Here is a 13,185-nt window from a genome sequence, read left to right as displayed (position 1 = left end):
ATTTGAGAATCTTTTGGTAAAATCTTTTAAAAACATGCAGTGTCTCTATGAAGAATCTTTTGATAAAATCGTTTAAAACCATGCAGTGTCTCATTTGAGAATCTTTTGGTAAAATCTTTTAAAAACATGCAGTGTCTCATTTGAGAATCTTTTGGTAAAATCTTTTAAAAACATGCAGTGTCTCTATGAAGAATCTTTTGATAAAATCGTTTAAAACCATGCAGTTTCTCATTTGAGAATATTTTGGTAAAATCTTTTAAAAACATGCAGTGTCTCATTTGAGAATCTTTTGGTAAAATCTTTTAAAAACATGCAGTGTCTCAATGAAGAATCTTTTGATAAAATCGTTTAAAAACATGCAGTGTCTCATTGGAGAATCTTTTAATAAAATCGTTTAAAACCTGCAGTGTCTCATTGGAGAATCTTTTGATAAAATCGTTTAAAAACATGCAGTGTCTCATTGGAGAATCTTTTGATAACATCGTTTAGAAACATGGAATCTTTGGATAAAATCGTTCAAAAACATGCAGTGTCTCATTTGAGAATCTTTTGGTAAAATCTTTTAAAAACATGCAGTGTCTCTATGAAGAATCTTTTGATAAAATCGTTTAAAACCATGCAGTGTCTCATTTGAGAATCTTTTGGTAAAATCTTTTAAAAACATGCAGTGTCTCATTTGAGAATCTTTTGGTAAAATCTTTTAAAAACATGCAGTGTCTCTATGAAGAATCTTTTGATAAAATCGTTTAAAACCATGCAGTGTCTCATTTGAGAATATTTTGGTAAAATCTTTTAAAAACATGCAGTGTCTCATTTGAGAATCTTTTGGTAAAATCTTTTAAAAACATGCAGTGTCTCAATGAAGAATCTTTTGATAAAATCGTTTAAAAACATGCAGTGTCTCATTGGAGAATCTTTTAATAAAATCGTTTAAAACCTGCAGTGTCTCATTGGAGAATCTTTTGATAAAATCGTTTAAAAACATGCAGTGTCTCATTGGAGAATCTTTTGATAACATCGTTTAGAAACATGGAATCTTTGGATAAAATCGTTCAAAAACATGCAGTGTCTCATTTGAGAATCTTTTGGTAAAATCTTTTAAAAACATGCAGTGTCTCTATGAAGAATCTTTTGATAAAATCGTTTAAAACCATGCAGTGTCTCATTTGAGAATCTTTTGGTAAAATCTTTTAAAAACATGCAGTGTCTCATTTGAGAATCTTTTGGTAAAATCTTTTAAAAACATGCAGTGTCTCTATGAAGAATCTTTTGATAAAATCGTTTAAAACCATGCAGTGTCTCATTTGAGAATATTTTGGTAAAATCTTTTAAAAACATGCAGTGTCTCATTTGAGAATCTTTTGGTAAAATCTTTTAAAAACATGCAGTGTCTCAATGAAGAATCTTTTGATAAAATCGTTTAAAAACATGCAGTGTCTCATTGGAGAATCTTTTAATAAAATCGTTTAAAACCTGCAGTGTCTCATTGGAGAATCTTTTGATAAAATCGTTTAAAAACATGCAGTGTCTCATTGGAGAATCTTTTGATAACATCGTTTAGAAACATGGAATCTTTGGATAAAATCGTTCAAAAACATGCAGTGTCTCATTTGAGAATCTTTTGGTAAAATCTTTTAAAAACATGCAGTGTCTCTATGAAGAATCTTTTGATAAAATCGTTTAAAACCATGCAGTGTCTCATTTGAGAATCTTTTGGTAAAATCTTTTAAAAACATGCAGTGTCTCATTTGAGAATCTTTTGGTAAAATCTTTTAAAAACATGCAGTGTCTCTATGAAGAATCTTTTGATAAAATCGTTTAAAAACATGCAGTGTCTCATTGGAGAATCTTTTAATAAAATCGTTTAAAACCTGCAGTGTCTCATTGGAGAATCTTTTGATAACATCGTTTAGAAACATGGAATCTTTGGATAAAATCGTTTAAAAACATGCAGTGTCTCATTGGAGAATCTTTTGATAACATCGTTTAAAACCTGCAGTGTCTCATTGGAGAATCTTTTGATAAAATCCTTTAAAAACATGCAGTGTCTCATTTGAGAATCTTTTGGTAAAATCTTTTAAAAACATGCAGTGTCTCTATGAAGAATCTTTTGATAAAATCGTTTAAAACCATGCAATGTGTCTCATTTGAGAATACAATACTCCAAACACTACACATGATTCTACTACTACAAATTCTACAAATAAAATCATTATGAGAGGGCCACATTTGAGAATCGCGTAGGGAGGGCTTCTATCACAAACTCCTGTGTCCAGCGGATACAATTTCTGCTGTGTCCAGCGGATACAATATCTCCAGCGGATACCATTTGTGGTTGATTTTGGATCGATTGGCAATTTCAATACTCCAAACACTACACATGATTCTACTACTACAAATTCTACCATTAAAATCATTATGAGAAGGCCACATTTGAGAATCGCAAAGGGAGAATCTATTCTATTCTGAGAATCTATTACAGCTCCTGTACGCAGCGGATACAATATCTCCTCTATCCAGCGGATACAACATATCCTGTATCCAGCGGATACCTTTTTGTTTGATTGTGGATCGATTGGCAATTTCAATATTCAATACTACAATTTCTACCATTAAATTCTTCAATATAAAAAAGTTCAATTTAGATTAAAATCGTTTTAATCGTCTACTTATCGGGCACACTAGAGGGACACGTGCTTGCTGGAATGCTCCTCCGTGGATTTTTATCCCCTTCGGCAGTTTAATGTAATTCGTTTGATAAAATCTTAAACAAATTAAGTGAATGTGAAATTCACAAAATTTCATAAGGCATGGTTGGTACTCCTAAAAGAATCCCCTATAATCGAAAACAACATCCGATGCCTCCAATTGAAATGCATTTGCCTGTTACCTGAAAAAACTCTTTGTCCTTTCCACCAGAACATATTCACTGATCAAAAACAACAAAGAGGACACTTCAAATGAAAATGGAGCGAAGAGGTAATACGAGAAAATACAAAAAGTGAAGAAATATATACATATAATAATAAAATGAAATATGAAGAAAAAACCAGTAAACAGAGTAAATAAAAATTGAAACACTCACCTGTTCCCATTATTATATTGTGAAGCGCTGAAAATTACTTGATGTTTCCTTTTATTGCGCTGTTGTAGTTTGTTGTTGTAGTATGTTTTTGTAGTTTTTTGTTGGTAGTTGGTAGTCACACACAAACACAAAACCATAAAAAAAAATACAAAATAAATAGTAAATTCGTGTCGCCTCGTATTCCTTGCCAGTCCTTTCAACATTAATTTTACTCGTTCGCACTTTCACTCACAACATGCACTTTTCACTTGATTTTCTTTTTAGATTCCCTTTAGCTTATTTATTTTTTTTGTTATTTATTTATTTTGAATTTTAATATTTATTTATTTGTATTTTAATATTTATATATTTTTTTTGTTTATTTATTTAATTGTAGTTATTTCCCTTTTATTATTAATTTATTTTCTTCAAATATTTATTTGTTCAAATTTATTTTTATTTCTGTACCTATTTATTTAAATGTATAGTTTTATTTTATATTTATTTATTTTCATTTAATATTATGTTATTATTTATTTTTGTTATTTTCATATATATTTACTTTATTTATTTTTGTAATTTATTTGTTTATTTTATTCTATCATTTATTATTTTTCTTTTATTATTTATTTATTTTATTTATTGTTTATTTTATTTATTATTTATTTTTTTTATTTTGTATTCAATTTTTTTTTAGGGTTTTATTATTTATACACATATAAATATTACATATTTTTATTTAAATTTATATTTTATTGTTTGTATTTTTTTATTAAATGTATTTACTTATTTTTTTATTTAAATGTGATTATTTTTATATTATTTATTATTAATTTATGTTATTTTTTTTTTTGTAATGTGTTTATTTAAATGAATTTATTTTTATTTTAAAATTTAGTTTTTTATATTTTTAGTTTTTTTTTTAATTTTATTTTTTTTTTATTTACATTAATTTATTTTTATTTTATTTTCACTTATTTTACTTTTGTTTATTGATTTATTCCTTTGATTATTTATTTAAATTGATTTATTTATATTTTATTATTTGTTTTTATTATATTTTATTAATTATTTATTTAAATTTATTTATTTATATTTTATCAATTATTTATTTATATTTATTTATATCACTTTATTATTTTTAGTTTTTTTAGTATTTTTTATAATCTATTTATTTTATTTTATTTATTTCTATTTCATTATTATATTTTTCAATTGATTTATTGTGCATTTTATTATTAATGAGTTTCATTTATATTTTTATTAAATGGTGATCACAAAGAAGGAATATTTAATTGAAGGGCGCACGCGCGCACTTTTCGAAACACACGATGTAGTTGTCCACTTTTATGACCGTGATGGACCGGGGGGGAACTGAGAACTGTGATAAGAGTGCAGCAGCGTCGACGGCTCAAAGCTTCTTTGAAGAACAAGAGCAAAGCTGGTGTCCGAAAGAGCGTAGCGAACGAAAGAGGGTGGTGAGTGGGCTGCAGCAGTTCAAGATAAGTGATAAGAGCGCAGCAGCGTTGGCCGCTCAAAACTTCTTCGAAGAACGAGAGCGAAGCTGGTGTCCGAAAGAGCGTAGCGAACGAAAGAGGGTGGTGAGAGGGCTGCAACAGAGCAAGATAAGTGATAAGAGTGCAGCAGAGTTGGCCGCTCAAAGCTTCTTCGAAGAACGAGAGCGAAGCTGGTGTCCGAAAGAGCGTAGCGAACGCTTCGGTCTCTGTTAGTTACGCTCTCATGTTCTTTCGCTGTTAGCTCGCTCCTAAATTAACAAGCGTCTGTACAGAGAAGAGAATCGCTTCGACCTCTGTTAGCTTATGCTCTCATGTTCTTTCGCTGTTAGCTCGCTACTAAATTACAATGCCTCTGTTACCAACTGCACCGTAACTTTCCCTCCCAAATTATAAATTTCAATTACATTTTAACAGCTGTACACATGTCTGCTATGATAATAAAAGGTAGCTGCTATGAAACTATCAACAGGGGCTGTTATGAAACTATTAAAACCAGAATTTTGAATTTTGGGGTATAAAAATACCCCATAGCACTATGAAGGGTTAATCGCAGCGTCAGCTGTTTCGGCCAGAATTTCGGTTTCGGTTCAAAGTCCGTCCACCTTCGCGAAATCTGGTTTGATTGTTTCTTATTGCCGAATAATTGTATTGCGATTAGATAGTCGGTCTGTCGAACCGGGCGGGCTACGTAATTTGGGACAGCAAAATGCAACGGACTGGCGGCAAATCCATTCTCGTGAGACTCTACAGCAGCATGAAGGTAATTTCATTTGTTCTGCTGCAGCATCTCTGTTAATTAATGGGATTTTTTGTGATTGCCAGGTGAAAATTCCAGTGAAGCAGGGTATTGTTGTGGGCCAGCAACAGAAGCTGCCAAGTGGCCTGGAGTACAATAGTTTCTTGGGGGTGCCATATGCCGAACCACCTGTTGGTAACCTCAGATTTCGAGTAAGTGCTTTCCCAACATGTAACAGATATTTATAACGTAATTTGCACATTTAGAGCCCCGTGCCGCAAGAGCGCTTCGAGGAGCATGAGCTGGACTGCAGAAAGGAGAGAGACGTGTCGCACCAACGCGATCCTTTCACCACAGAAGTGGCTGGCTCTGAGAACTGCCTCTTCCTCAATGTGTACGCCCCCAAGGGCAAACGATCATCGTCGCCCTTACCCGTCATGGTGTGGATTCACGGCGGTGGCTTCATTTTTGGCAATGGCAACAGCGACTTGTGAGTGGAACCGTTCAGAGCTGCTCGGAGTAGAGCTAAGCTCTAAACTAAATACTTTCAGCCACTTTCCAGCCAAGCTCATGGAGCAGGATGTGATTGTGGTCACCCTGAACTATCGCCTCGGTGCCCTGGGATTCCTAAGTTTGCCGGAGGAAGGCATACACGGCAATATGGGACTGAAGGATCAGCGCATGGCCCTGCAGTGGCTGCAGGACAATATAGCCAGCTTCAATGGTGATCCCAACAATGTGACCCTCTTCGGCGAAAGCGCTGGAGGGGCGTCTGTTCACCTGCATACATATGCCCGGCACGCCAACAAACTCTTCCATAAGGCCATCATGCAGAGCGGAACGGGCAACATGGAATGGGTGTTTCAACCAGATCCGGCATTTAAAACACGTCGACTGGCCGAACTGCTGGGCGGCGGCGATTTTGGGAGCAACACGAAGGCCCTGTTGGAGTTCCTTCAGTCTGAGAAAGTGAAACCGATTGGTATTTTGGCCAATACGATGAAAGTACTGACTGCGGATGAACGGCGTCGTCACCTGCCGTTCCCCTTCAAGCCTGTTGTCGAGGAGGCCAGCAGTCCGGATAGTTTCATCGATGAGAATATTTTGGATCTGATGCACAAAAGGGATCACGTGGGGAAAATGCCCATGATCATGGGCTACAACTCTGCGGAAGGACTGGCAATGATTGTAAGGGCCAAGAAAAAACTGGAGGACTACGAACAAGATCTTGCGCGAACGGTGCCCCGCAACCTGGTGCCAGACCCACAGGCACTAGAAGCTCAGGAAGCAGCAGCTGATATACGTAACTTCTACTTCGAAGGCCAGGCATTGACCAAGAAACATCTTAATAATTTGGTGGATTTGTTCTCCGACTATCACTTCAGCATGGATCTGCAGATTGCGGCAGAGATCCATGCCAACTGTCAGACGCAGTCGCCACTGTACTTCTATCGTCTGGACTACGTTGGCGGTCGCAATCTATACAAAACCATCTTTCAGAATGAAAATCTTCGCGGAGTAGCCCATGCTGATGATATTTGCTATCTATTCCAGATGGCCGGCGACGATTCTCCGATGCAAAAGGATGATGCGCTCGTCTCGGAGAGGATTTGCCAGATGTGGGCGAATTTCGCGCGGCACGGAAAACCATCCGACAGTTGGAAACCTGTACAAAAAGCCCTGCCTGGGCAGCCCATGCAGCTAGACTGCCTACTCATTGATCGGGAATGCAAAATGCAAAAGAATCCGGATGCAGACCGTATGGATTTCTGGCGCAGCATGTACAAGCGATACAGCCCCCAGTCTTCTGTGAGGGCCAAATTGTAAATTGTATTGAATAAATAAAATCAAAAGCGCTAAAATTCTTTAAGATTCAAATTTTCGTGGAGTGTATTTTAAAACACACTGATCATCGACAATGGGTTAACTGTTACATTACATACCCACTTACATACGTTGCCTGTTTTTTTGTTGACCTTATTAGTTTAAACCTGGTTTTAAGACACAATACAATAAAATGGAGTAATTAAAAGCAAGCTACTTTTCTTGCAGAAAATTTATTTATCAATGGCCTGAAATTATATGGGCAAAGCTAAAGGTTTTAGTTAGTCAGCATTATTCGATGGATCAAAATCGAGCAAAATGAACGATTTTCTCGTACGTTTTATTTGTTTGACCTTTTTCGTAAAAAACCCTTTTTTATGCAAACTCAAGTAAAAGCAAGTATTTCAATTAAACCAGGAATGTAGGCAATTGATTAATTAATCGGATAAAAATATGTGGGCAGGGCTGGGCGTTCTTTCCTCTTCGTTTGTTTTGTTTGCCCATATTCGCCAAAACTTTTTTTTTTTAGCTATTTCGCTATAATCTTTTTTTATGCAAAATCCAATAAAAGCAAATAAAATAAACTGGCAAATAAGCCAGTTCAGTAGAAAAATGATTCATCAATCGTATGGTCAAATGTTCTATATAACTAATAATATTCGACGGAACATCAAAATTTAACAATATGATTTCCAATCCTTGACGGAGAACAATTAAGGGGGTATTTTAATTTTCCACCGAAAATAATGAAAATTTCATAATGTTAACGCAGTTTAGGTGAATGATTTAGTGTGTTTTTTTTAAGTTCAGAGGAAAGATGGCATGAATCTATAAGAAGAATTTACAATCGTTAATATTTTTCGCCATTTACCTCAAGTAGTTGAACTATTTAAATAGAGGGGGTTTTAGTGGGCTAAGTTCAGTTTTACAGCATATGAGACGCTATTGTTGTTGAGGAACCAAAATTGAGGCAAAAAAAACAAAGTAAAGTATTTAAAATAAGCCTGTCGAGTAGAAAATAGATTCATTAATTGGATAAAATGATATGTCCACGGAATGTAAACATCGTGGAATATAGAACTTAAATTCGTCAGTATATTTACGGTATATTTTTAAAATGAGACGGTATATTTTGGTATATTTTTGAGAGTCGAAATATACAAAACAGACCAGTGCTGCCAGAATTAGATGATATATCAAAATACGAATACAAAATATGACTTGTCCGATTTCTCGCTAAAAATTAACAAATATTACAAACAATTATAAAAATTAAAAAACAGAAATTGTTTTGTAGTAAATTTTAATCGTCTACTTATCGGGTACACTAGAGGGACACGTGCTTGCTGGAATGCTCCTCCGTGGATTTTTATCCCCTTCGGCAGTTTAATGTAATTCGTTTGATAAAATCTTAAACAAATTAAGTGAATGTGAAATTCACAAAATTTCATAAGGCATGGTTGGTACTCCTAAAAGAATCCCCTATAATCGAAAACAACATCCGATGCCTCCAATTGAAATGCATTTGCCTGTTACCTGAAAAAACTCTTTGTCCTTTCCACCAGAACATATTCACTGATCAAAAACAACAAAGAGGACACTTCAAATGAAAATGGAGCGAAGAGGTAATACGAGAAAATACAAAAAGTGAAGAAATATATACATATAATAATAAAATGAAATATGAAGAAAAAACCAGTAAACAGAGTAAATAAAAATTGAAACACTCACCTGTTCCCATTATTATATTGTGAAGCGCTGAAAATTACTTGATGTTTCCTTTTATTGCGCTGTTGTAGTTTGTTGTTGTAGTATGTTTTTGTAGTTTTTTGTTGGTAGTTGGTAGTCACACACAAACACAAAACCATAAAAAAAAATACAAAATAAATAGTAAATTCGTGTCGCCTCGTATTCCTTGCCAGTCCTTTCAACATTAATTTTACTCGTTCGCACTTTCACTCACAACATGCACTTTTCACTTGATTTTCTTTTTAGATTCCCTTTAGCTTATTTATTTTTTTTGTTATTTATTTATTTTGAATTTTAATATTTATTTATTTGTATTTTAATATTTATATATTTTTTTTGTTTATTTATTTAATTGTAGTTATTTCCCTTTTATTATTAATTTATTTTCTTCAAATATTTATTTGTTCAAATTTATTTTTATTTCTGTACCTATTTATTTAAATGTATAGTTTTATTTTATATTTATTTATTTTCATTTAATATTATGTTATTATTTATTTTTGTTATTTTCATATATATTTACTTTATTTATTTTTGTAATTTATTTGTTTATTTTATTCTATCATTTATTATTTTTCTTTTATTATTTATTTATTTTATTTATTGTTTATTTTATTTATTATTTATTTTTTTTATTTTGTATTCAATTTTTTTTTAGGGTTTTATTATTTATACACATATAAATATTACATATTTTTATTTAAATTTATATTTTATTGTTTGTATTTTTTTATTAAATGTATTTACTTATTTTTTTATTTAAATGTGATTATTTTTATATTATTTATTATTAATTTATGTTATTTTTTTTTTTGTAATGTGTTTATTTAAATGAATTTATTTTTATTTTAAAATTTAGTTTTTTTATATTTTTAGTTTTTTTTTTAATTTTATTTTTTTTTTATTTACATTAATTTATTTTTATTTTATTTTCACTTATTTTACTTTTGTTTATTGATTTATTCCTTTGATTATTTATTTAAATTGATTTATTTATATTTTATTATTTGTTTTTATTATATTTTATTAATTATTTATTTAAATTTATTTATTTATATTTTATCAATTATTTATTTATATTTATTTATATCACTTTATTATTTTTAGTTTTTTTAGTATTTTTTATAATCTATTTATTTTATTTTATTTATTTCTATTTCATTATTATATTTTTCAATTGATTTATTGTGCATTTTATTATTAATGAGTTTCATTTATATTTTTATTAAATGGTGATCACAAAGAAGGAATATTTAATTGAAGGGCGCACGCGCGCACTTTTCGAAACACACGATGTAGTTGTCCACTTTTATGACCGTGATGGACCGGGGGGGAACTGAGAACTGTGATAAGAGTGCAGCAGCGTCGACGGCTCAAAGCTTCTTTGAAGAACAAGAGCAAAGCTGGTGTCCGAAAGAGCGTAGCGAACGAAAGAGGGTGGTGAGTGGGCTGCAGCAGTTCAAGATAAGTGATAAGAGCGCAGCAGCGTTGGCCGCTCAAAACTTCTTCGAAGAACGAGAGCGAAGCTGGTGTCCGAAAGAGCGTAGCGAACGAAAGAGGGTGGTGAGAGGGCTGCAACAGAGCAAGATAAGTGATAAGAGTGCAGCAGAGTTGGCCGCTCAAAGCTTCTTCGAAGAACGAGAGCGAAGCTGGTGTCCGAAAGAGCGTAGCGAACGCTTCGGTCTCTGTTAGTTACGCTCTCATGTTCTTTCGCTGTTAGCTCGCTCCTAAATTAACAAGCGTCTGTACAGAGAAGAGAATCGCTTCGACCTCTGTTAGCTTATGCTCTCATGTTCTTTCGCTGTTAGCTCGCTACTAAATTACAATGCCTCTGTTACCAACTGCACCGTAACTTTCCCTCCCAAATTATAAATTTCAATTACATTTTAACAGCTGTACACATGTCTGCTATGATAATAAAAGGTAGCTGCTATGAAACTATCAACAGGGGCTGTTATGAAACTATTAAAACCAGAATTTTGAATTTTGGGGTATAAAAATACCCCATAGCACTATGAAGGGTTAATCGCAGCGTCAGCTGTTTCGGCCAGAATTTCGGTTTCGGTTCAAAGTCCGTCCACCTTCGCGAAATCTGGTTTGATTGTTTCTTATTGCCGAATAATTGTATTGCGATTAGATAGTCGGTCTGTCGAACCGGGCGGGCTACGTAATTTGGGACAGCAAAATGCAACGGACTGGCGGCAAATCCATTCTCGTGAGACTCTACAGCAGCATGAAGGTAATTTCATTTGTTCTGCTGCAGCATCTCTGTTAATTAATGGGATTTTTTGTGATTGCCAGGTGAAAATTCCAGTGAAGCAGGGTATTGTTGTGGGCCAGCAACAGAAGCTGCCAAGTGGCCTGGAGTACAATAGTTTCTTGGGGGTGCCATATGCCGAACCACCTGTTGGTAACCTCAGATTTCGAGTAAGTGCTTTCCCAACATGTAACAGATATTTATAACGTAATTTGCACATTTAGAGCCCCGTGCCGCAAGAGCGCTTCGAGGAGCATGAGCTGGACTGCAGAAAGGAGAGAGACGTGTCGCACCAACGCGATCCTTTCACCACAGAAGTGGCTGGCTCTGAGAACTGCCTCTTCCTCAATGTGTACGCCCCCAAGGGCAAACGATCATCGTCGCCCTTACCCGTCATGGTGTGGATTCACGGCGGTGGCTTCATTTTTGGCAATGGCAACAGCGACTTGTGAGTGGAACCGTTCAGAGCTGCTCGGAGTAGAGCTAAGCTCTAAACTAAATACTTTCAGCCACTTTCCAGCCAAGCTCATGGAGCAGGATGTGATTGTGGTCACCCTGAACTATCGCCTCGGTGCCCTGGGATTCCTAAGTTTGCCGGAGGAAGGCATACACGGCAATATGGGACTGAAGGATCAGCGCATGGCCCTGCAGTGGCTGCAGGACAATATAGCCAGCTTCAATGGTGATCCCAACAATGTGACCCTCTTCGGCGAAAGCGCTGGAGGGGCGTCTGTTCACCTGCATACATATGCCCGGCACGCCAACAAACTCTTCCATAAGGCCATCATGCAGAGCGGAACGGGCAACATGGAATGGGTGTTTCAACCAGATCCGGCATTTAAAACACGTCGACTGGCCGAACTGCTGGGCGGCGGCGATTTTGGGAGCAACACGAAGGCCCTGTTGGAGTTCCTTCAGTCTGAGAAAGTGAAACCGATTGGTATTTTGGCCAATACGATGAAAGTACTGACTGCGGATGAACGGCGTCGTCACCTGCCGTTCCCCTTCAAGCCTGTTGTCGAGGAGGCCAGCAGTCCGGATAGTTTCATCGATGAGAATATTTTGGATCTGATGCACAAAAGGGATCACGTGGGGAAAATGCCCATGATCATGGGCTACAACTCTGCGGAAGGACTGGCAATGATTGTAAGGGCCAAGAAAAAACTGGAGGACTACGAACAAGATCTTGCGCGAACGGTGCCCCGCAACCTGGTGCCAGACCCACAGGCACTAGAAGCTCAGGAAGCAGCAGCTGATATACGTAACTTCTACTTCGAAGGCCAGGCATTGACCAAGAAACATCTTAATAATTTGGTGGATTTGTTCTCCGACTATCACTTCAGCATGGATCTGCAGATTGCGGCAGAGATCCATGCCAACTGTCAGACGCAGTCGCCACTGTACTTCTATCGTCTGGACTACGTTGGCGGTCGCAATCTATACAAAACCATCTTTCAGAATGAAAATCTTCGCGGAGTAGCCCATGCTGATGATATTTGCTATCTATTCCAGATGGCCGGCGACGATTCTCCGATGCAAAAGGATGATGCGCTCGTCTCGGAGAGGATTTGCCAGATGTGGGCGAATTTCGCGCGGCACGGAAAACCATCCGACAGTTGGAAACCTGTACAAAAAGCCCTGCCTGGGCAGCCCATGCAGCTAGACTGCCTACTCATTGATCGGGAATGCAAAATGCAAAAGAATCCGGATGCAGACCGTATGGATTTCTGGCGCAGCATGTACAAGCGATACAGCCCCCAGTCTTCTGTGAGGGCCAAATTGTAAATTGTATTGAATAAATAAAATCAAAAGCGCTAAAATTCTTTAAGATTCAAATTTTCGTGGAGTGTATTTTAAAACACACTGATCATCGACAATGGGTTAACTGTTACATTACATACCCACTTACATACGTTGCCTGTTTTTTTGTTGACCTTATTAGTTTAAACCTGGTTTTAAGACACAATACAATAAAATGGAGTAATTAAAAGCAAGCTACTTTTCTTGCAGAAAATTTATTTATCAATGGCCTGAAATT

General features: G+C 35.5%; 2 protein-coding genes across 2 annotated transcripts; both read left to right on the top strand.

Annotated features, from left to right (window-relative positions):
* The first annotated feature begins 5,190 nt into the window (after positions 1–5,190).
* Positions 5,191–7,182, top strand: LOC6590757 (esterase B1). Its single transcript, XM_002016113.2, has 4 exons — positions 5,191–5,341; positions 5,404–5,529; positions 5,584–5,807; positions 5,869–7,182. The coding sequence occupies exons 1-4, from the start codon at positions 5,288–5,290 to the stop codon at positions 7,142–7,144; spliced, it is 1,680 nt and encodes a 559-aa protein (XP_002016149.1). The 5' UTR covers positions 5,191–5,287; the 3' UTR covers positions 7,145–7,182.
* A 3,796-nt stretch (positions 7,183–10,978) lies between these two features.
* Positions 10,979–12,970, top strand: LOC6590759 (esterase B1). Its single transcript, XM_002016115.2, has 4 exons — positions 10,979–11,129; positions 11,192–11,317; positions 11,372–11,595; positions 11,657–12,970. Exons 1-4 carry the CDS (start codon positions 11,076–11,078, stop codon positions 12,930–12,932), a joined length of 1,680 nt encoding a protein of 559 aa, XP_002016151.1. The 5' UTR covers positions 10,979–11,075; the 3' UTR covers positions 12,933–12,970.
* Positions 12,971–13,185: the final 215 nt, after the last annotated feature.

Source organism: Drosophila persimilis, unplaced genomic scaffold, assembly GCF_003286085.1.
Source record: "Drosophila persimilis strain 14011-0111.01,24,50 unplaced genomic scaffold, DperRS2 tig00000002-arrow-pilon, whole genome shotgun sequence".
NCBI lineage: Eukaryota > Metazoa > Arthropoda > Insecta > Diptera > Drosophilidae > Drosophila > Drosophila persimilis.
The sequence above is the reverse complement of the archived record's forward strand: the minus strand, read 5'-3'. Positions and strand labels throughout refer to the sequence as shown.

What these genes read in the sequence shown, in the direction of transcription:
- LOC6590757 (XM_002016113.2), top strand. Translation starts at nt 5,288, where the DNA reads ATGCAACGGACTGGCGGCAAATCCATTCTCGTGAGACTCTACAGCAGC. An exon ending in GACTCTACAGCAGCATGAAG is followed by an intron (nt 5,342 to 5,403) that starts GTAATTTCATTT and finishes TGTGATTGCCAG; the next exon opens with GTGAAAATTCCAGTGAAGCA. An exon ending in GGCAATGGCAACAGCGACTT is followed by an intron (nt 5,808 to 5,868) that starts GTGAGTGGAACC and finishes AAATACTTTCAG; the next exon opens with CCACTTTCCAGCCAAGCTCA.
- LOC6590759 (XM_002016115.2), top strand. Translation starts at nt 11,076, where the DNA reads ATGCAACGGACTGGCGGCAAATCCATTCTCGTGAGACTCTACAGCAGC. An exon ending in GACTCTACAGCAGCATGAAG is followed by an intron (nt 11,130 to 11,191) that starts GTAATTTCATTT and finishes TGTGATTGCCAG; the next exon opens with GTGAAAATTCCAGTGAAGCA. An exon ending in GGCAATGGCAACAGCGACTT is followed by an intron (nt 11,596 to 11,656) that starts GTGAGTGGAACC and finishes AAATACTTTCAG; the next exon opens with CCACTTTCCAGCCAAGCTCA.